At 47.2% G+C, this 23,262-nt stretch overlaps 1 protein-coding gene across 50 annotated transcripts in view; it reads left to right on the plus strand.

The window, feature by feature from the left end:
* KALRN (kalirin RhoGEF kinase) overlaps positions 1 to 23,262 on the plus strand; it is a 656,402-nt gene that overhangs the window by 185,922 nt on the left and 447,218 nt on the right. For all 50 annotated transcript variants that reach the window (XM_072725283.1, XM_072725286.1, XM_072725313.1 and 47 more), the window contains exons 2-3: positions 5,729 to 5,803; positions 13,256 to 13,370. In XM_072725283.1, coding sequence (XP_072581384.1) covers positions 5,729 to 5,803; positions 13,256 to 13,370 — 190 coding nt within the window. The remainder of the gene's footprint in view (positions 1 to 5,728; positions 5,804 to 13,255; positions 13,371 to 23,262) is intronic.

The following is a 23,262-nucleotide window of genomic DNA, read 5'->3' on the forward strand; positions in this document are numbered from 1 at the left end:
TGGGAGTGGAGAGTGCAGGTGCGGTGAAGAGTCATAAACCGACCGGCTCCTTGTCCTCCAGGGCCATCTCAGAGATGGTGTCTTGATCTGTAAATGCATCTGAGTCCTATATGACTCTGAGAGCAGTTAGAGAAGGCGGGGCTCTGAGGGTTGGGGTAGTGAGGAAGATTCGTTGTGAAATTAAAATATCTGATACATGGGCAGCCCGGGTGGCTCAGCGGTTTGGCGCCTGCCTTCGGCCCAGGGCGTGATCCTGGAGTCCCAGGATCGAGTCCCGCATCGGGCTCCCTGCATGGAGCCTGCTTCTCCCACTGCCTGTGTCTCTGCCTCTCTCTCTGTGTTTCTCATGAATAAATAAATAAAATCTTTAAAAAAAGAAAAAAAATCTGATACATGAGAGAATGGTTTAAGCCACCAAAATTCTGAACGGTTTGGACAGATGTTGTTCACAACTACTCCTACGCCAAAAAACAAGACATGGTCCAGTCTCAGTGCCCTGGCGGGGGAAACTTCTCTATCTCTCTGATAGCCTTTTCACTCCAGAGCCGAATCTGGGTGACAGGTTCTAGGGTAGTGGCTGACTTTTTGGAATTATTGGGCGATGGTGAGGGGTCTTCCCATGGTGGAGGTGGGAGGGGTGACGGGCAGCACTAGATCAGATTTTAGAGGCTCTACTTAGATTAGGCTAAAGGATGTTTTTACCTATCTTTGTCTCTGAGGCAACTCTGGAATAGAAAGACCTACTTTAGTGTATAGATCTTCCTTAAATGCATCGTGTATATGAGTCACTGGGGTTTCTTGTTAAAATGCAGGTTCTGATTCAGCAGGTCTGGGATGAGGCCTAGATTTGGCATCTCTAGCAAGGTCCTCGCTGGTCAGGTGATACTTGTTACTTTGAGTAGCGAGGCTTTAGGGCTCACCTTTCCTTTGAGCTCCCTTGCACTCTGTTCAGGTGATGTCCTATCTCGGATAACAGCTCACTGTCCTACCTGTTTAGCTGCCTATCTCTGCCTGCAAGCCGCCTGGAGAGTGGGGTCTGCTGCTTATTTGTCTAAGTACTGCCATGCCTCACATAAGGCATAGCACGTAATAGGTGCTCACTGAAGAATTGATGAAAGAATGACTCTGAAAGAGGAAACAGTCCTAATTACGCCAAACTAAGGCTCCACCTCATGAGCTCTTCGAATTCTCAACTGTAAACTAAACATCTTCTGTGCACCAGTCTGTCGGTGATTCAGGGCCACTTTGATCAGGGCCTCCATGCCGGACACACAGGGATGGAGTGGAAGGAGGAGGCCGAGGCCTGGCTGAGCATTGGTGAAGCAGGGTCAGGCCCACTTGAGGCAATGAGATAATATTAAAATACTTACAGTGAGTGCACATTAAGGGAGTGTGGCCTAGAACGAAAAGGGAATAAAGAGCAATGTATGGGTTAGGTACCCTAGCACCTTGCACCTCCAAATGCTCAACACTTAGCTGCTTGTGTCTTCACTTGTTGAGATCAGCATCGCTTCCTGGAGGAGGCTAGCATGGAGCCCAATGCATGCAGTGGCCCTGGGGTACTCACTGCCTTCCCGGAGTCATGAAGCAACCGATGGAGGGCTTTTGACCCAAGGGCCAGCCCTACTGCTGCCACGTGGGGCCCTGCAGAAGCTGGGAGCCAGAGTGGTGGAGGTGGGCGCTTTCCCGCATGGGGAAGGCTGACTAGGAAAAGTGAAGGGGAACAGGCAGCAGCAATGGAAGCATAACACGTTTGGAGCAAGGAGGAGGCAAAAGTGGGGCTTAGAGAAGTTCCATGCTGGAGATCCTGGGGAGATGGCGGTGGTAATTTTTACTTCCCTAATAGATGTGGAGCATTTCAACTTTGCTAATTAACTGAACAGCAGGCTTGTAATTCTGACAGCAGCAGGACACAAATGGGGTGGGATTAGTGCTGAATGCCAGCGAAGCATGCCTTTGTCCTTAAGAGAAAGCACGGAACTCACATTGGGTCAGGTCCATGAGGGTGCCCTCTGGTTCTTTTTTTCCTACAGTAACTCCAAAGGCACCAGGGCTTTAATTTCTTCTCAGGATTTCTTGAGAGCTAGCAAGGGGCCTGCTGTTTCAACAGGCACTTCTTTGAAAGGGGGAAGCTGATCTGTGGTTGGTCTAGAGTCTGTAGGGTAATAGTGCTATTATCAAATATACCTTGTATCAGAGATAGGAATTGCAGGTCAGGTCGGCCTGCCTCCTCCGAGGTGTGTATGCCGTACAGAAGTTCTCCCATCACTAGCCTTCCATTCTGGTACCTTGGGATGTCCGCACAATGGAGTGAAGTGTCTTGGGCATCCCAGTTCCTGAGCGGATTCCTGGGAAAGAACACCCTGGGAGGCCAGCGAAGAGCTGTTTTATCTTCCCAAAGCACACTGAACCTTGTTAGGGAGTTCGTTTCCAGGACTTTCTCTCAAAGCATATTGATCTGATAATCCGAGGATCTGAAAGGCCAATACATATGAAGAAAAGGTTTAAAAAAGTCTCAGACTCTCAGAGCTGAGCGGGACCCTGGAGATCATCTACGCAGATCACCAGCACCTGGTGTGACAGATGAGGCCGCTGACCTCGCGCATGTCACTTGAGGAAGGGTTACCATTTCATTCATTTCTTTATCCTTTCATCAAATATTTATCGAACATTTTCTATGAGTCTGCTCAGACATGTACCTGATAGTGAAAACATGTTGCTATTTCATTGGTCCTGTTTGAATTCGTGTTCAATGGACTTCCCCTTTATTCTAGAGCCCCACAGCTGGCTTCACAAGGGCCTGGGGGAATTGATACATAGGACCTTCAGCCAGAGCAAATAGGTTTTCTACTCAAGGTCGCCAACTTCTGAGCTGCTGGGCTAATTAGTTTAGCTCTGCTTGGCTTTACATAATGCATACATTGTTGAAAAGTTGTTTGTAATTCAATTTTTGGCAAATGAAAAACTAATTCAAACCATTAAGGCAACTTTTATTTAAAGAGACCCTGGAGCAAATCCTTTTATAATGTGAAAAATCTTGTTGTTGTTGGAAACGATTATCCCCAAGTTAAGGATTTTGTAAATCTAGATACTTTAGGTTTTCTTATGGTAGGCTCACAACCTGGGAGGTAGTTCAGCTGTGCTCTCCCCTGGACCGGGGAATACTCTGGCCTGGGAAGAGGAAGCCCTTGGGATCTTGGACCAGCCCAACCCGAGATACTGACATTTACTCCAGCCAATTGCCAATGGTTACAAGCTGCTGGGAAAAGCCACCGCCTTTTTCTCAGGCCCTGGAGTCTGGAGGGGAGAAGAAACAGGTGGGGCATGATGAGTGGGCTGTGAGGGATGGAATTCAGAGCTCCCTCGTGCTCTCCTTCCGTGAGTGGAAGCAATGAGGGGGTAGGTGAGGGAACCTTTTGCTTCCATTATAGCAACTTCCGAGGTCTTCCTTAATGTCTGGGGACTTCATGGAATTAAAGCCATCTTGCATACTTTAAAGGAAGTAGGGGAGAGGAAGAGCAGTAGGAAAAATAGGACAGGGGTTTTGGAGAGAAGGTTGTGTGGATTCTTGTCATACAGTAAAATCTCATTCATTTGGGCCTTGATCTTTTTTTTTTTTTTTTAAGATTTTATTTATTTATTCATGAGAGACACAGAGAGAGAGAGAGGCAGAGACACAGGCAGAGGGAGAAGCAGGCTCCATGCAGGGAGCCCGATGTAGGACTCCATCCCGGGTCTCCAGGATCACGCCCTGGGCTGAAGGCAGGTGCTCAACCGCTGAGCCACCCAGGCATCCCAAGCCTTGATCTTTTTGGATTTATAAATAATCTGGAAGTAGACGGGACTGAAGTTGAACTTTTCTTATAATTTTTTTCCTATAGCAATTACTAGTGTATGTAGTGATATAGAGGAGAATGTCTTAAAACTGATGTACACATATATTCCATATATGACAACAGAGGCATCATTCTACTCAAACAATTTACGCATCAGCTAGAGATGATCCTTGTCTGCTTGGTGCAGACACCAAGCCAAGGAAACTGAAACATCTTATTTCATGAAGCTGAAAAAAAAAAAAACCTATATATTTGTAAATTCTATAATAATTTACATTGATCCTAACTGGTTTCTACTAGTAAGATTTAAGTTTTCCTGTGTTGGGACACAAAGAGCGTAAAGATGTGTACAAAACAATGCTTATAGTTGGACTTGTTTTTTCTTAATTTTTTTTTTGCCATATTTTTTTCATTCTCAGAGTGAGCCTTGGAGGAGGTTCTTCTGGCATTGGGTGCCGTGGGCCAGCTTGTAAAGAGAAGCAAATGATGAATAAAAAGGCTCACTGTATTTATGTAGTGAAAAATGGAGAAGGAATTGATGAAATGGTCAGAGATACTTTGGAAATTTGTTTGGGGTCAGGACATAACCCCTGACCATGGAAACCGGAGACACATCTTTCCTCCTCTTTGGTGGAGTGTGCAACTGGCTCATTTCCCTCCCCTAAGCCAGTGATTCTAATCTTGGGCTGTTACCAGAATTCCCAGTTGAGTCTCTTGAAGCAGTAAGGGTTTAGAAGTTAAGAAAGCCCTGCGTGGGACCATCCTTCCCAGTACGTTTCTCTGCAGATTGTCAAACTGGGACTGTGAGGGAGTAAGCCAAGTGGGGAAAGGCACTAGGACGGTTGCCCGTGGTCTCTGGTTCTGTTTCACTGAGCTGACACAGAACCTCCTCTCCTCTGGGATCCTTGTGTGTGATAGCCTCGTGCTGATATACAGCAGAGATTCCAGTTATAGCTCACAGAGTGTGGGCTGGCTCTCCCTGAGAGTCCTTGTAGGGTGCTTGGGTTAAATGTAAGGGCGCAGTGGGCCGACCTGGGATTTTATATGTGTGTATGTGGTGGGGGGCGGGGGGCTTCTCTTCCCATGTGGCTTGAACTCACCAGGTTGGGTTGTCCTTTGAGGTTATTGTTTCTCGTGGCACATCATTATTTTCCATTCTATGTGAGCCACAGGCCTCTGCCTCCAACCCCCTAACAGGAAGTCAGCTGGACCCCAGAGAGGACTTTGAAGCTGAGGAGCAAAATTTAGGCAGAGAATGAATTGCTGAAGAAGGGAGTGCATTTCCTTCCCAGGAGACTGATGTCTCCCCACCTCCTGTGTGTTGTGGACTGGTGAGGGTGACATTGAGGGGGAGGAGGAAGAAGGGTATTGCATTCAACTTTGCTTCCCACTTGGGGATATTGTGATTTGCTTGTATAATTTGTATAGTGAAAACTAAGAGTCACTGTGCCAGGTAGAGGAAAGGCAAACACAATTATTTAGGGCATTGTGGTCCATCTTGATATTAATTATCCTGTTCCATTGGTATTTACTGAGTGCTTACTGTGTACCAGACACCATGCTAGGCAAAGAGGTACAAAAGTGGCTTTTAAAAAGCCCCGTCGTCAAGTTGCAGGGCTGTGGTTGTTGCCTGCGAGGCACGGAGCTTTGTATATGTGGTGGGGGCAACCTGGACCGTCCTCTCCCTGGAAGGGACACCTCTGTGGCCTGGCATCATGTGGAAGTGTCTTATCTGTTGTGGACCTTCTCCTGTCCCACTGGGCTGGGCTGTAGCACCTGAACAAGGCACAACTTGCTGGCGCGTGATGGGGTTGGGCCGCTGAGGGAGGGACCCAGGGATTCATCCGTCTGACCTCTTTCATCCTGATTCCTTCTGTTTTGTCATCCCACAGGGTCTTTTCGGAATGATGGTTTGAAAGCTTCTGATGTCCTTCCTATCCTAAAGGAAAAAGTGGCCTTCGTGTCTGGTGAGTGTCTGTGGAACTTTGGTCTGAAAGGGACCTGGAAGGGTGTATACGCACATGCGTGTAAGCAATCACTTCTCAGTGTATGAGAGAGAAGTTGGGGGGGGGGGTGGCATTTGGAGTGGATGGCTGCATCCTTGCTCCAGGGACAGTCAGAAAAAGGAGGGAGAGCCTGGATCCCAGCTGGATGCTCTGGGAGATGTTCACAACCATACACCTGACCTCACCCCACCCTCCCAGGCCTATCAGGTCCCTCATGGGCCACTGAGGTCTCTATGGGAGGTGCTCCAGCTGGAGGAGTCTGTTTACCTCACACATTCCCAGAGATTTTATTTGGGTTCATCTCTGAGCCGATCATGGGTAGGAGATTAAAATGCTTTCTAGCTCCTCTTTATCTTTCCTTCTTGGCAAAGGGAACCCGGTTGAGTGTTTGTATTCATTTATTTATTTTTCTGAATCATGACTTGCAAATATTTAGTTCCGACTTTCTTCTCCAACTCATCTGTGCACCTGGATCTTTTGATGTCTGATTCAGGGGTCAGCAAACTATAGCCTGTGAGCCAGCCACCTGTTTCTGTAAGTAAAATTTTATTGGAACACAGCCACGTGCACGTGTTTAGGTAGTATTAGTTTCCTATTGCTGCTGTAACAAGTTACCACAGATTTGGTAGCATACAGCAATAGAAATGTATTCTCTCATGGTTCGGGAGGCTGGAAATTCAAAATCCAATTTGCTGGTCTGAAACCAAGGTGTCAGCAGGTCTGTGCTACTTCCAGAGGCTCTTTTTTTTTTTTTAAGTATTTATTTATTTATTCATGAGAGACACAGAGAGAGAGAGAGGCAGAGACACAGGCAGAGGGAGAAGCAGGCTCCCTGCGGGGAGCCCGATGTGGCACTCAATCCCGGGACCCCAGGGTCACGCCTGGGCTGAAGGCAGATGCTCAACTGCTGAGCCACCCGGGCGTCCCAACTTCCAGAGGCTCTTAAGAGAGAGCTTGCCTCTTGCCTCATCCAGCTTCCGGTGACTGCCAGCATTCCGGGGTTTGCAGCCATGTCACTCCCATCTCTGCCTCTGTGGTCACATTGCCTTTTCCTCTTCCGTCTGTATCAGATCTCCCTCTGCCTCCCTTGAAGGAAGATACCTGTAACTGCATTTAGGGCCTGCTCACATAACCTAGGATAATCTTCCCATCTCAGGAGCCTCGACGTAGTCACATCTGTTGAGTCTTTTTTTCTAAATAAGCTAACATTTACAGGTTGCAGGGATTAGGGCCTGATATTTTGGGGGGCTGCTATTCAGCCTGCTACGGGTGGTGTCAGTGGCTACTTGCTAACTACAACAGCAGAGCCAAGTAGTTTCATCAGAGCCCAGATGGCCAGGAGTTTAAATTATTTACTATCTGGACCTTTCAGTTTGGTGGCCTGTGATATAATTGAAGGCGAGCTACCGGGGCACCAGCGTCACTCTGGGCTCCATCGCAGGCCTCCATTATAGACTCTCCAGCAGGGGCTGGCCTAATGGCAATGCCCCACCAAGGAGCACATTGAAAGAAACACAGCCTAGTGCTCGTGCCTTGTGGACTGCGCCTTTGTTTCTGGATAATCCTGATTGTCTACAAGGAGTGGTGATAAAATCAAAGGGAAAGAGCAAATATGGCCCACAGTCTATGGCTTCGTTCCCCAGGTGCTGCTTGGCCTGCCTGATGGGCAACAGAGAAAATGGAGAGAAGAGAGAGAGAGGAGGGGCTTGGGGGGAGGAAAGACCAAGCAGCAGGGGCCTCCTGCCTCCTGCCCGAGAGGAAGGTGAGACACTGATGATTCAGAGTGTGGAGATGGGAGGTGAGGGCAGTGTGTGATGGGGGTACCTAACGTACTAAATGCACTCCTTAAAAAAAAAAAAAAATGCACTCCTTGTTGTTATTGTTACTATCATTTGTAGCAGCAGCAGCAGCAGCAGCAGCAGTAGCGATACCTGTGTTTTACGGTTGTGGCCGCGAGATGACACTGAGAAGCTGCCTTTCCCCGTTAGTGTCAGGTGCTTACACATCTTAGCAGGTAGTGAGGCCGTCACTGAACGTGTTGCAACACAGGCTGAACCGCCCCTTGGTGGGACCGTGGGCAGTGATTTCAGGGTGGGTAGAAGTGTAGTGAGACAACCTGAAAAGCCTTTGTGGATCGGAGTGCTTGCTGCTTGCTGGACATGTGGGAGGACCCTGCGTGGAAGCCCCGGGGGCCACTGGGCAGCGCTAAGCTGCTGCCTTCCAGGACGTGGCCCGCAGGCCCCTACTGCTGACTCTCTGCTCGCAAGTAGAGCCCCATCACTTCGTTTCTTCTTCTTCCTCCTCATGGCCCTGAGCCTCATTTAACCTGATGTCTTCTGTCCCCTGGGTATCCTGCTAATCCTCGCATTTCTCTTGTGCCCAAACTTCCTCTACCTGTGGTGCTCTATCCATACCTTCTGCCAGCTTGAGCCTCTCCTCTCCTTCCCAAGTCAGTTCCTACTTTGCCTCCTCCAGGAGGCCTTTCTGGCTTGAATGCAGAGCCTCTGAACACCATCCTGTCCTGCGTCAGTGTAGGACATAGGAGTGCAGATACAGTACATTCTGACATGGGAACCCTTGTTTGATTGTTCATGCCTTGTTTTTTTCTTTTTTTAAAAAGATTTTATTTATTTATTCATGAGAAACAGAGAGAGAGAGAGGCAGAGACGCAGGCAGAGGGAGAAGCAGGCTCCACACAGGGAGCCCGACACGCGGGACTGGGACTCGATCCCCAGGCCTCCAGGATCACGCACTGGGTGAAGGCGGTGCTAAACTGCTGAGCCGCCTGGGCTGCCCCCAAGCCTTGTCTTTTCTCATGTAAATTCAGCTGGAGCCCTGAGGCGGGGGCCCAGCCAGCCCAACTCTAGAGAGTTGTCCTAAGGGAGCACACAGGAGCAAAGAGCCAGGAAGGCCGTCCAGCACGAGGCAGGTAGAAGTCTGCCAGGGCAGGAGCAAGGGGGCTGGGGGTGTGCATTCACTCCCTTGTACTGATGTGGGCTGAGCAGCCTGAGGCACGTCTTATTCATCTGTGCATGGTGCCAGGAGCTTTTGGACTTAGGGAACATTGTCTTTCCATGCTGGGGACGGATGCTGAGGATGCTAAGGAGACAGCTGGCTGCATCTAAAAAATAATAATAATAATAAAAAAAACAATAACAGAAACAGGAAACAAACCAGTAAAGCCTCTTATATCCTGAGCTTTTAAAAGAAAAGAAACACAAGAATAAAACAAAACAAAACAAAACAACCCAGAATTAAATAATGCAGTGTAGCAATCGCATTTCTTTCTGAGCGGAGAAGCGGAGGGCTGTGCCTGCCCTCCTCTGCCAGTGCCCCCAGCGTGGCCAGGGAAAAGGAGCCTGTGCTGCCATGGGAACGCACATTTGGAATAATCCAGCACAGCCCTACAGCTTCTGCATGTGGGTGTGTGCACGTGAGTGTGACAGGATCTGTGGCTGTGCCTCAGGGAGCCTCTGTCTTTCCAGCCTGGCCATCCTGCTCTGCATTCAAGACCTGGGCATTCCCCCTTTGCCCCCTCCGGCTTCTTCTGAGCGCATGCGTGCCCCCCCCCCCCGCCCCGAACAGCACCCTTGTGTGCCCTTTATCCAGTCTGCTTGTACAGAGCTCATCTCACCTCTGTGACCTTTCTGTGCACTCACACCCTCCTTTTGGCCACCCCTGATGTCCCTCTCTGCCTCCTTATCTCTCACCAACGTCATCTGTGTGGCTGCTGTGCCACAATCTCATGGGCAGAGCAGAGACCTGGACCCAGGTCTCTCAAAGTGTGTTCTATAGAACAGCAGTCCCACAAGACGAGCCTCAAAAAAAGAAAAAGGGGTTCTATACTCCTAAGTGTGGGAATGCATATCATAGCTGCCTCCTGGAGGTTTGCCATGTTCATGAAAGCGCATGTCTATTAAACACATGAAACCATCTCCCGAACTACAGAGTAACCTCATTCCCTTGGGGAAAAAAAAATCCTATATATCCATTGACATCTTGCAGAACTATTACTACATGGACCAAACTTTTGGTTTAATTCCCTTGATGCATTTTCTTGTTTCCATCTACCCTCCCACTCCCCGCCTTCCCCAGTTGCCCTAACTGGAGCCTGATAGCCCCTGAAATTTTTGAGCACTGTCCCTCTTCTGGCTCAGTCAGGGAAGCCTTAACTGCCCCTGTTTTTAGCCTTGTCTCTTCCCCGACCTTGTCCTGCCCTGCCTCTAGGGAAGGGGATCAGTGTCACTTCTAGAACATCAGACCTTCCGTCCCCTCCTCCTTCTTCCATTTTATCTCTGTCCTGAAGCTCCTGGAACCAAAGCCTCACACAGGCAGGCCCACAGCAGGAATGAGATGAGTGAAGGAATGGCTCTTTTGACGACTCTGCGAGCATCTGTATTGCCTTTTCAAAGCCTGGCTACTTTTGCACCCTCTCAGATCCACCTCCATAATGCACGCTGACGTCAGCAGGGGGTTCTCATTCTTCATCTCTGTTTATCACCCTCTGTAACTGCAGCACCCATGTCAATGATCCATTCTCCTACATATTCATGGTGGCTCAGCCTTCTTGGTACCGAGGTTTTCCACCTCCTTACCTTGGCCATGCGTGTCCAAGACCTTAACTCTGACATGTGTGTCTATGGCCTTAGTCCCTTACCTTTGATCCTTTCTGATATTCCCCTATACATTGAGAAAGGATGGATAGCAGATGAACAAAACATCTGCTGTCCCCTCTTCCCCGGGAGCTCATGATCCAGCAAGACATTTCCTCCCTTCCCTGGGCCCTCCCCACTTATGCACGCACTAGCTTGATTTGCCTTCCCTCAAGTAAGAACCTGTCATGGACACTATGGCTAGACCCCAACAGAGCTCTCACCATGCCCGAGGTCCCTGCCTCATCCCTCTTAGCCCACCTCAACGCAGTCCTGCTGTTCGTCCTCTAGGGATGCTGACCAGTGATGGTCTGCTCCCCTTTTTCCCAGTACCTCAAGCCTATCCTGGCCCTTCATAGGTGGGCTAGTTTGCTATTTTACCTGAAGAACAATGTATCCCAGGCAGGCTGACTTCATCCCTCTCCTTAATTTATCTGTTTCCTCCTCCCTCTCTGATTTCTATCAGTTTGCTTCAGAGAAGGGGGCAGGACCTCTCTCCCCTTGCACCCGCTCTGAGGCCTCATCTACCCATGGTCCCACTCTTTCCAGCACAATGGCTTTTTCTCTCTGCTCATTCCTCTTCTGCTTCCGACATCCTTATTCTTACAAGGTTATCTCCTTTCTGACAAACACCTGGCTGATCCTGCTGCCCTTTCTCAAATCCTTATCCATGCTTCCTGAAGGGGGTGGGGGCTGTACTGCTCCAGGCTTTCTCCCCCCTTCCCCCCTCCTCTGCCATCTGGAACCTTGCCCAGCCATATTTATGAAACTCTTGTTTCCAAGGGCAGAACTGGCTCTAGCTTAGGAAGTACAGTGTCGATAGTCGTCCAAGCTCCTTAGTGAGCCTTTGCCAAGCAGACCAGCCTTGACTCCCCATGTTCTCATGACTCTACCGTGTCCGTGGAAGATCAGGAAGAAAGGCAGAAACTTGCAGTTAAAACCGTCCAAGAGTGGAAAATCCTTAGGGTGGGTCAAGGCTAGAGAGGAAGGGTGAGGGTATGGGAGATGCTCCTAGTTTTGGGAAACCTTCCATCTAATCCTTCTGCTTCCTTTTCTTCATGTGGAAGGCAGTGGGAAGTGGGGATCATTTCCAAGGCAGATGAGTTGGGGGTGGCTATTCATACAAAGAACTAGGGCCTGTGGTATGGAAGGTCTGGAGCTGGGGGCTCAGGTCCAACTCTGTGGTATATCTACACAAATCTGCTCCAGTGTGGGGCTGGGGGTGGTGGTGGTACCGCTGAAACATTTTTTTCCATCAGGGCAAATTTCTCAGTGGCCCTGATCTTTTTTTTTTTTTTTTTTATGATAGTCACACAGAGAGAGAGAGAGAGAGGCGGAGACACAGGCAGAGGGAGAAACAGGCTCCATGCACCGGGAGCCTGACGTGGGATTAGATCCCGGGTCTCCAGGATCGCGCCCTGGGCCAAAAGCAGGTGCCAAACCGCTGCACCACCCAGGGATCCCGTGGCCCTGATCTTGTTTGATATTTTTTTTCATTTGCGGCCTTCTTATTTCTTCTTCAAGAGTATTCTGGAAATGTTCGGATTTTGTTTGTCATGCCTTCCTTCTGTCTATGGCTTCAGGACCCCCCCAACCAGAGGGAACCGTTATTCATGAGCCCACACTTGGGTGGAGACTCTGGGAGGCTCCGTCTTTCTTTGAGAGAGCTCCTTCTTCAGGGAGCTGATCTTTAAGCTTCTTTTCCACTGTTGGTGATGGCCATGCCAATGCCTCCTCCTTGTAGTACATCCCCTTGTGGTCCCCACTCTGGAGGGTGTCGGGGAGCAGCCTGGGATGTGTGCAGGACTCTGTGCTCATGACACAGAGGTTTTCTTTGTGTAATAACCAGTGCCTGTAAAGGCATACCTTAACTTTGTCCCCCGTGACCCTCCTGAGAAACTTGGTCCTGCTTCCTAATCATGGTGCCCATTAAGGAATACATTTTTAAATGATAATAAATAGCGAATAGAAAGTTTAGGAAAAAAGTGGAAAGAAAAAACAGCCACGTGAAATCCTAACCTTCTAACAGCAACAATGATCATCATTTCACTATACTCCTTCCTGCTTTTTTTTTAATGTGATATTTAGAAAACATTTATAATCATAGTGCGTACATATGCATTTGCAGTGATTAAGACCTTGAGCATCCTGGTTTCTTTCTGATAACGATTCCCGTGCTCCTCCAGCAGGACTGACAGGTGGCACCTCAGGCAGGCAGGCAGGCAGGCAGGGGTGGATCTTTGGCTGTGCGGAGAACACTTAACATCTTTTCTATGAATCTAAAACCCTCCGAGCAGTGATGTCCTGGATGGATGCTTTCAGGCTTTCTCACCACGGTAGCCAGTGAATCCTGAACACTTCCGCCTCACGGAGATCTGCGAAGAGAAGCGAACTGAAGGTTAAATTTCCGAAGCCCACAGCTGTGTTCTCCATAAGAGGAGGCATCGCCGCCTTCCTGATCATCTCCCACTGGTAGAGAGCTTTGCATCTCAAAGTGCTCAGTCCTCAGGGCCACCCTGTAAAATGCTCATGGTTGTTTTCATCTGCACTTTGCAGTGAGCTAGTAGAGCAGTCAGAAGACTTGCCCAGGGTCACACAGGTGAACCACGCCCGAATCCCACGCCTTCACCTAAGCAGTGACCGCGTTTCCCTGGGTGCAGTGTTTCTGCCTGTTGCCACCCGCACTCAGCCAGACTCCTTCTTCCTGTTCGCCACACTTTCTGGCTGGTTTTCCTAACTGCTCTCCTCTTCCTCCCTGCAGGGGGCCGTGATAAGCGAGGCGGACCCATCCTGACCTTCCCTGCTCGCAGCAATCATGACAGAATAAGACAGGAAGACCTGCGGAAACTCGTGACCTATCTGGCCAGTGTGCCAAGGTGAGGTGGGGGGGAAGGTCCTGCGGGGGAGGGAGCCGAATGACGCTCCATCCTGCCAGGGGCCCCGTTGTTTCTGCCCTTGAAGTGGATTCTCATTATTCCTGGAACAACATCACCCACAGTTCACCTTGTTCTCATCATTCCCATTGTCACTGCTGGGATTCATTTTAACGGAGTGCGAGCCCTGGGTGGAGGTGAGAGCGAGGACAGGGCCTGGAGCGGAGACGCTGTGGCCTGGGGAGGCAGTGGGAAGTGGCCAGTTTCCTTAGGAGAGTGGGAAATCTGGCGGAGTCCACTCTGGCTTGTGCAATGGATTATTTTCAAAACCTCTGGCTTGTGGATATGATTATGGCTTTTGGAGTTTGCAGCAAATAGCTCCTCTTGTGTCACACAGCTAGATGCAGCCCTCAGCTCAATCTAGGTCACCATTTTCAACAGGGCTAATGTTGCCTGCAAGGGGGATGAAAATCGTGTCGGGGTTAGGGGGGTTGGCTAGTGAAAAGTTTGCTCTTTTATGTTTTAAGCACAGATAGACATACTGTACCTAAAAAGGTGTATATTCATGATATTAAAATTTCATTGGGTGGGGGCGCTGGGGTGGCTCAGTGGGTTGAGCGTCTGACACCATTTCGGCTCAGGTAATGATCTCAGGGTCCTGGAATCAGGCCCTGAGTTGGGCCAAGCTCAGTGGGGAGTCTGCTTGGGAGTCTCTCTCTCCTCTCCCTCTGCCTCTCTCCCCACTTACGTGCGCGCGCTCTCTCTCTCTCTAAAATAAATAAAAGTCTTTTTAAAAAATCCATTGGATGGAGCAGTTAAGGAAAAAAAGCATTAAAAAGCTCATTTGACGCAGGGAATGATGATAGTTTTAACAGGTTGAGAAACACTGGTTTCTGACTGCTTCCAGGTGGTACTGGCCACATTGGTGGTGGAAAGAGACATGTCGGGGACATGGCCTGTAGCTTTTAAGAAGGGAGAGGAGAGGCCTTTGTAGACTCAGAGATAAATAGCATGTGAGAGCTCGAATAGCCCTGAGAAGCAGTCCAGGCGACTACGTGTTGTATTCTGTTTAGGAATCAGGGTTAGTGGCCATGAGAGCTGCTCACAGGATATCGATATGTGCCAGTGGCAGGCCTAGAACTCTGCTCTCTTGACTCCTGCCCCAGGGCTCTCCCATCCTTGTGCTTGGCTAGAGAGATTTCTGTTCTCTAGACTTGGTGGAGCCGGAGCCTGTCAAGTGTTTGTTGAGGCAAATAAGAAGTGGTGCCTTGGGCCTTTGGAATCTTCTTATCTCTGTGCATTTTATAGGAGAATTAGTAAAGTACAGAGAGGAGCTCCATATTAAGCTCTGCCTCTGCTGGGAGACCTTGGATAATTGTTGAAACTGCTGATTGGGGAGCCTGGGTGGCTCCGTCGGTTAAACTTCTGCACTTGGCTCAGGTCATGATCTCAGGGTCCTGGGATCGAGCCCCATATTGGGCTCCTTGCTCAGCGAGGAGTCTGCTTCTCCCTCTCCCTCTGCCCTCCTCCTGCGTACTCTCTCTCTCTCTCTCTTTCCCTCTTGCTTGCTCAAATAAATAAATAAACAAATAAATAAATAAATAAATAAATAAATCGTTTTAAAAAGGAAGTGCTGATTAGGTTCCTGAAGCAGGTGTCCAATGAGGCAACCACTATATTTAAAAGTGCTATGAAGGAGACAAATGTAAAGGGATCGGTGGATGGTGATGGGCAGGTGGCAAAGGGGGTTTAAGAGCAGTCATCCAGTTCTTCGGAAGATAGACTAGAATGGAGAGCCCGGAAGAGCTGCAGCAGAAGACTGTGCACAAGCATGTCAAATAGTGTCTATTTTTTTTTCTTTATGATATCCCGTTGGGGGCCAGGAAAGAGATAAAAGTTCTTAAGTTCCAATGAAAGGGATTTGGGTTAAATCCAAAGAACTTCTAAACTTTGAGTGCAGGAGTCTTTGGGTGAAGAGTAGAGTAGCATACTTTTGTTTTTTTTTTTTCCTGGAGATCTTTGTACAGAAGAAATATTCCCATCTGTCTCAGACCCAAGGAGATGGACTAAATCACTCATGATTGATGTGGGTAATTTAGCAATTTAGTCATCTAGGAGCTAAGCAGTTTTAAAAGCACCTTTCCCCAGTATATTAGTAACAGGCATAAAACCAGGCATTTTCTAAAGCAATTTACAAGAAAAGTTTTCATGAGGACCCATGATGAACCTTCAATTCTTTTAGAGCCAGAAGAAATTGGGGTCCCAGGAGACATGAAGGGGACTTTTTTTTTTCTTTCTGGTATGTTTATCGCATCCCTGCAGCTGATGCACCCTTACCTTCTAAAGAATAGAAGGTAAAAGAATTGGAAGAACACTTTTCATTCTGATTTGCTAAGCAAAGACAGGACAATATATATTGGAAACAATTAAAAAGGAAAGACTTCTGCTGGGTGGAGGGGAATGAAACCCAAGAGGGCCTGAGGGGAAGGTCACAGAAAAGGAGAAACCATGCATTGCCATTAAAGGAACATACTAGATGCAGGCTCTCTGCTTCTCAGAGAGTGGTCCCAGGCATTGCATCCCGTGCCCATGAGAACAGAAAAGGTTCTTCCCAGGTTCTGGCAGGTGGGAGGCAAGAATCCCGTTGCCACCTTCTTCCACAGGAAGAATTGTTCTTGGAGGCCTTCTGCTTCTGTCTTTGTCTACCAGGAGTGTGAGCACCTGGCAAGTTGCGGAGTTTACCAACCAGTCACGCCCACCCATCACTTCCTAATTCTGCTGGCCCCGAGTTCACACGGGACTACTGTTGGAAACAAAACCTGAAACAGAATTGTCCCAAAGACAGTGAAGTCTGAGGAGGGAAACTGAAGAACTTCAGAGGTCAGATAGTGTTCGCCACTCTTCTACCTAGCCATGGCTTTGGGAAAGAAGGGAAACTACGAAAATGAATAACTAGATTAGGCTGATGATATTGATGAGAAGAAATTATCTATTCTGGGTCATGGCCCAGGGGGGCTAAAAGACAGGCTCCTGTTGGGGTGGAGTGTACCCGGCAGACTTGTGTAATCATCTGTAGGTGACATTTGATGTTCATTTATTCATGTATTTATTAATTCTTTATTTAACAAATATTTAGAGCCTCTACATGAGCATTCTTGGTGAGCAGGAACAGACATTTTGATAAAGTTAGGTTAAAAACTGGGTATTTCCCCACCCAGTGCAAACCAGTAGCCATAATGGGCAGTACAATATGTGACTGTGCTGGTAGCATAAGAGATGAGCTGGACAGCAGAAAATAAGCAAATAAGGACCAGTAAATAATGAAAGAAGATCCTGGAGTCTCAGGAACCAGTCATCTTGAGGGCCAATCTGGCATCAGTCTAGAATAGATGATTAAATAGATGGTTGTGAAAATTTAGAAATGAGCAGGAAAAAAATAGTCCCACTACGCTCTGTGAAGGCCAGGCCTCTTCTGGACCACTGCGTTCAACTCTGCAACACTGAGCCCTGCAAGTCCATTTTAAGAATGACATTGACCCCTTAGACTACTGTCAGGGGAGCAGCATATTGAGGGATCCACAGACTGGGTCTCTGCAGTTGAAGAATTGAAGGATATTTTCTGGCAGGAATGAAAATGGATCCCTGGGTGGCACAGCGGTTTAGCTCCTGCCTTTGGCCCAGGGCGCGATCCTGGAGATCCGGGATCGAATCCCATATTGGGCTCCCGGTGCATGGAGCCTGCTTCTCCCTCTGCCTGTGTCTCTGCCTCTCTCTCTCTCTCTCTGTGTGTGACTATCATAAATAAAATTAAAAAAAATTAAAAAAAAAAAAAAAAGAAAATGGAAGAAAAGTGGTTCCTGACGCCAGGTGTCAGGAGAACTACCCCAAAGAGGAGGGAGGAGACAAGGTTAGAGAATGGGACTCTGACATGAAGGGCCCGCCCATGTGGGAGCTGTGCAGCAGTCTTGCCGCTGTCTTTGGAGAAAGTGAGCTTCCTGTCCGTGGAGACTGGGTGACCTTCTGTTAGGGAGGCTGTAAGAAGAATTCTTCCATTGGACTGGAGGCTGGATTGGATAATTTCTAAGAGGCTCTCTTGTCCCAAATTTTGTGTTTCTATGATATTGGGAGAAAAAAAAAAAAACACATCGTAATATCTAGGACTTCAAGAGTATTATTCCCCCCCCCCCCCACCTCCTTGAACATATGCTTCCTTTCTCAGGCTCCCTAAGTAAGTGAGGGCCTGGAATTTCACTTCGGATGGTGTCTATTTCTGAAACCCTAAGAAAATTGCTTTCTAAGCCTCTTGGATTCAGGATAGGAATTTAGGGGCATCACCTGGGACCAAGGATCATCCTAGAGTGTGATGATTTGGAACAGTCCTAGTTAGTCTTTGGGGATCCATCTTGCCCTAAGGTACGTCCTTTCCAACTTCTCTTTCATGCTCCTGATGGGTTTGAGCACCCATCTCCGGGATCTACTCCATGCTTTCTATCATCATCTGAGGAATCACAGACCATCAGAGTAGGAAGAGGCCTGAGAAGCCTTCCAATTCAACTTGCTCCATTTACTGAATCCAACAAATGTTTACTGAGTGCCTACTATGAGGCAGGGCCTGGCTAGGTAGGCATCTTGGTGAGCTCTCATGTTCTCTTTTCTGACTGTCATCCATGCTATAGTCAGCTAACTTTCCTATCCTTCTTGTCTGCTATCTGCTTGCAGCTACTTGTACATGAAAGGAACAGAAAGGAAATACTCAGATATAATCAGCTGATGAATGTTCCTAGAAATTGAGAGACAGGATAGCACATGTAGCCTGAGAGTAAATAATTGTCCAGGCAGAGCTCACAGTGTGGATAATCTACCCACTGTGATTATTGAGAGTTGACCAAATGCTGGAAATAGGAATGTCTAAGTAGCCAGTAAAAAAAAAAACAAAAAAAAACATATATATATCCTGGGTTATTTCTATTGCATTGAATTTCTCCTATTCATCGTCATTGTTATCCTGCTTTGTCATGACCATCTTTCCGCTGCTTCTAAGGGCACCAATTGTTAGCCCCTTGATGTCTCTGCCACTTAATTCTGCTCTTAGCAGTGCAGCTGAGATGTTAAGTGTTCTGGCAAGAAAGGCAGATATCATACTGGTGAGGCAGGATGACAAGGAATTAAGATGGGATACTCTGTTACGCCAATCAAACCAAGGTGCCAATATTCACAGCTTATTATTTGATAACACTTGCTTTTGTTCTACTGATTTCAGCAAGAGATGAATTGGGCTTATAGCCAGCACTGTCTTTGTGCAGCATCACCAGAAAATAGAAATACTCAGAAAGAGCCAGAAGGACAGTTAAAAGATGAGGAGTTAAAAACTGCAAGGGTTTCCTCCCAGTATACTTAGCCTTAGAGAGCCCCAGCTATCCAAACTGTCATCACTGAGTGTGTTTTATTGCAAGGGCCTGTTGAGATGTGTTGTTGGCATCCTGCCCTTTGTTCTGGGATCGTCAATTAAAGGAGGATATGGGGAGTACAGATAGAAGGTCCAGAAAATAGGACCAGTGAGAACATTGGCCTAAAACTTACACCTTTTCACATTCATTTTAAATTTAGTTTGTGGGGCACCTGGGTGGTTCAGTCCATTAAGTGTCTGCCTTCAGCTCAGGTCGTGATCCCAGGGTCCTGGGATCGAACCCCACATCAGGCTCCTAGCTTAGTGGGGAGTCTGCTTCTCCCTCTCCCTCTGCCCCTCCCCACCTCTTGTGCTCACTCTGTCTCTCTCTCTCTCTCTACTCTGTCAAATAAATAAATAAAATCTAAAAAAGTTTTAAAAAATAAATAAATTTAGTTTGTCGCTTATGTCTATAGAGAGTTTATAATGTCTATTAGAGTTCCCAGATTCTACACAAATTTGAGCAATGGCAGTTAAGCGTCCCTCTTGTTGAGCTGTGTGTAATACAAGTCCTGAAGAGCAAATAGTCTTCTACTCTGCTGCTAAGGAACAAAAAATCACAACAGTAACTACCCTCATTAGCCATCACCTCCCTTGGAGCTGTGCAGACCTTCACAGTGAAGGGCGGATAGGTGTCCTAGGATAGAAGATGCTGAGGTTCAGATCCCAGCTCGAGGACTTCTCAGTCCGGAAGCACATGGCCTTGCAACCTGGGCAATCTGAGAAGAGTTTAGTGAAGGCACCATTTACAATCCTGCAGGCGAGGAACAGGGAAACCAGCAAGGTTTGGATCCCCAAGTTATTATAGAAACTAGAAACAGCAGGGAGGGGAGATGCTGCTATTTGTAGGCCTGAAGAAGCAAGATGAGGAGCGGTTCCCAGAATCTGGAGAGAGACAGCTGTGTGAGAGGACTGCCTGATGGAGCTGTGGCCTTGGGTGATGCCACGATGGGAGGCAAGGGGAACCCATACTCTTATTTCACTGTCCTCCTCTTCTCTGACCTCCTGCCATCGTTTGTCATTGACTGAATGCAGCCAGAGCCGGTGACAGGGAGTCAGTCCATTGATGCAGTCCATGTGGGTCAACCTCCCAGGGCATCTGGCTGAGGGAAGAGGATGGAGAATGGATTTGGAGGGGCAAATGGAAGATATCTGGCAGAGGGTGAAAACTTGGGCACGTTACTCAACATTTCTGGTCCAATATTCTGATTTTTAATTTAGGAAAAGAGTGTCCATCTCACAAGGGTGTTGTAAAGAAATTATGCAGCCATCTCTGTAGCACCCAGGCACTCAGTACTTCTCAGTCTGTCTCCTAAAGAAGAATAATAAGGTGACGGGCACTGAGGGGGACACTTGATGGGATGAGCACTGGGTGTTATACTAAATGTTGACATATCGAACTCCAATAAAAAAAATAAAAATGGGGGGGGATCCCTGGGTGGCTCAGTGATTTGGCGCCTGCCTTTGGCCCAGGGTGCGATCCTGGAGTCCCGGGATCAGGTCCCACATCGGGCTCCCTGCACGGAGCCTGCTTCTCCCTCTGCCTGTGTCTCTGCCTCTCTCTCTCTCTCTCTCTGTGTGTGTGTTTATCATAAATAAATAAATCTTTAAAAAAAATAAAGAAATAAAAAATAAAAAATAAAATAAAGAGAATAATTATATATATACATACATATCTAGTAATATTTGTTATATATTTAGGAATAGATATAATGTCTATGTAAGTTATGAACCATAATAATAAAATGAACCCCTGAGAGCCCACCCTCCAACTTCAGAAGCAGAATATCACCTCTCCTTTAAAGCTACCTATGGCTCCTCCTCACTCCAATCCTGTTTACATTCCCCAGAAACAACCACTATTCTGAGTTTTGTGTTTATCCACGTCTTGCTTTTTTGGTGTAGTTTACCACATGTTTTCATAAACAATATATTGTTTAGTTTTGCTTGTTTTTGAGTTTTATAAAAATGGTATCATACCGTATGTCGTTTCCTTTGACTCACCTTTTGGAGCTACCGTGATAGTCGGCAACATGAATTCCTAAATGTGATTTTGAGTGGGGAAAAGGCACTTAATGGGTCCAACCTCTGGAACTGATCTATTAAGTAATAAATAAATGCTTTAACCTACATTATTGCACTATTATAAGTATTTTGCATCTGCTGTTATGCATTTTGAAGCTGGTTCACTTTCTTGACCATGCCATCACTGGACTTGGCGGGTCTGGCCAGCACTCAGCTCTGCTGGAGCTGAAGGGCCAGAGGGTCTCTTGGAAACCCTGTGAAAAGCAACTGCGTGTGTGGCAGAGGCAGAGCCAGCCGTGATACTTCAAATGTAGAGTCAAGCACTTGTGATTCCCTGGAGAACTATAACTTTCCCGCCTGGATGATCAGAGGCGGAAACCATGTGGTCATGAAGTAGCTATGGGAAGCAGACCTGGTTATTCCAGGAACCAGTGATTGCCTTTAGGTGATAAATCAAGGACCCCGCGTTGGACAAAGCATTCCCGATGGAGAGAGGAATGTTGTTTGTCTTGCACATGTTGTCTTCAACGTAACCCTTGGAAGGGACGTGGATTTGGTGAGAGTGGGGCTAACAGTAGTGGACTAGCAGAGGAGGACACGTGAGCTTGAGGGAGAGTGCTGATCCTGGAAATGAGGCAGGGGGTTCCAGCCCAAGAAGAGTGAGCCCAGAAACTTCTGTTCTAGGGGAAGAAATGGTCATGGTTGCCGACAAATTTCCTCCCCTGTAAAATAGGCATAAAAGGATTACTAAACACAACAGTGGTGAGGATTACACAAGAACCCATGGACGGAGCCCAGCCCTGGACTTGGCACGCAGAAGGGGCTGCTGGCAAACAGCAGGTCTTTCCCTTTCCTTGCTTGAAAGTGGACTTTGTTTTGCCACCTGCCCTTCCCTGCTCCTGGTACTGCGTTGTCAAAGTCCGGCTCAGGTTGATGATTTAGGTTAGGATTAGAGCTAGCAGGAATGGCAGTGATAGCAGTGAGGTCACACCTAGCAGACGTGTAAGAAACGATGGGTGGATTAACACATCCCTCTTGACCTCTTTTATTAGTTTGAAAACCACTTCTTTATTATGGAAAATAAGTGCAGGAAAATATAAAGAATTACAGTAAATACTTGTAACTCTACCGTGTAGAGATAGGAACAAATATTGACATATTTCCTTCCAAGTTTTATTTAGAACTTATGAAAAAAACAGAATTGAATTATATGGCTTATTTAATTTTGCTTCTTGTTTCATTCCACTTTGCATTATGCCAAGAGATTATTCTCTTAACGTTAAACACCTTTTATGCATAATAGTGTGTCTTGGGGTGCACCATGTTTTAATTAGCGCTGTCATTAGTCATCTAAGTCATTTTCGTTTCATGGCTATATATAACTCCCAGTAAACACCTTTGTGTATAAACCTTTGTCTACTTTTCAGATGGTTTCTTTGGGATAGATTTGTGGCAATCACAGACTTTTTTTTTTTTTAAGGCTGGTGATTCACATTGCCAGATTGCTTTCCAAATTTCCTAATTTATATTTCCAGTATGCCTTTCCTGAGACTTCCAAGTCTTGACATTTCTCCAGATTTGTTTATTTGCTCATCAATCACCAGGCCTCACTGTGCAAACAATGTTATTGCCATCATTGAGAAGCCCTGACGTAGTGCCACGTGTTACCCACTGAAGCCTGATCCTGGATTTGAAAAGAGTGCAGGGGTTGGTCACAGGGCCTGCCATTTGGGGGCCTCTCAGGTCAGGATTCTTTTTGCTTTCCTGAACTAGGAGGCCTCTTCACGGGAGCCATACATTAAAGTCTGGATCTGGCATGAAATCTAGAAGGACTTCATTGCTTTTTGCCCACAGTGAGTTTTTAGTTTTGCCTTTGGATGTGTTTCAGTTCATTGGCTGGTGGTGCAGTGAGCTCTTGCCTTGGCTCAGAGTGGTTGTTGACCTCCTCTGTGCTCCTCTGCACTGAGGACATGACCTGCCTTCCAACTTAGGTCTCCTTGGAGTTTGTCTCTGGGTAGCAATGTTGCATGAGCCTCCAAAGCTTAGGTATGGCCCCGTGTTTTCTGCCTTAGGCTGCTGAAGCTTAGGCCTCACCCACATCAGGCTGATTGGGAAACACACATTTCTGATGCCACCTTGATTAGGTACATTTCAACAGGTCAGTCGAAATAAGTCCCAGGACATTCAGGTCTTCCTGGAATTCATGCTAGGGGATTAGGATGATTTAAATTTAGTTCTGACTTATTTGTCCATGTTGGAAATAAAGGAGTTCCCTGAATATACAGATGCTGGTGAGAACAGGCTAGTGCTAGGGAAGAAGAGTATATTTTTCACTTAGTAGGTTCCAGATTTGGGGCAGTTTTCCCCTGCTCTACTATGTGACTGTTTTTTAACATGTTTTGTATTTCTTACTTCATCTTTCAT

Source organism: Vulpes vulpes, chromosome 1 (assembly GCF_048418805.1).
Source record: "Vulpes vulpes isolate BD-2025 chromosome 1, VulVul3, whole genome shotgun sequence".
NCBI lineage: Eukaryota > Metazoa > Chordata > Mammalia > Carnivora > Canidae > Vulpes > Vulpes vulpes.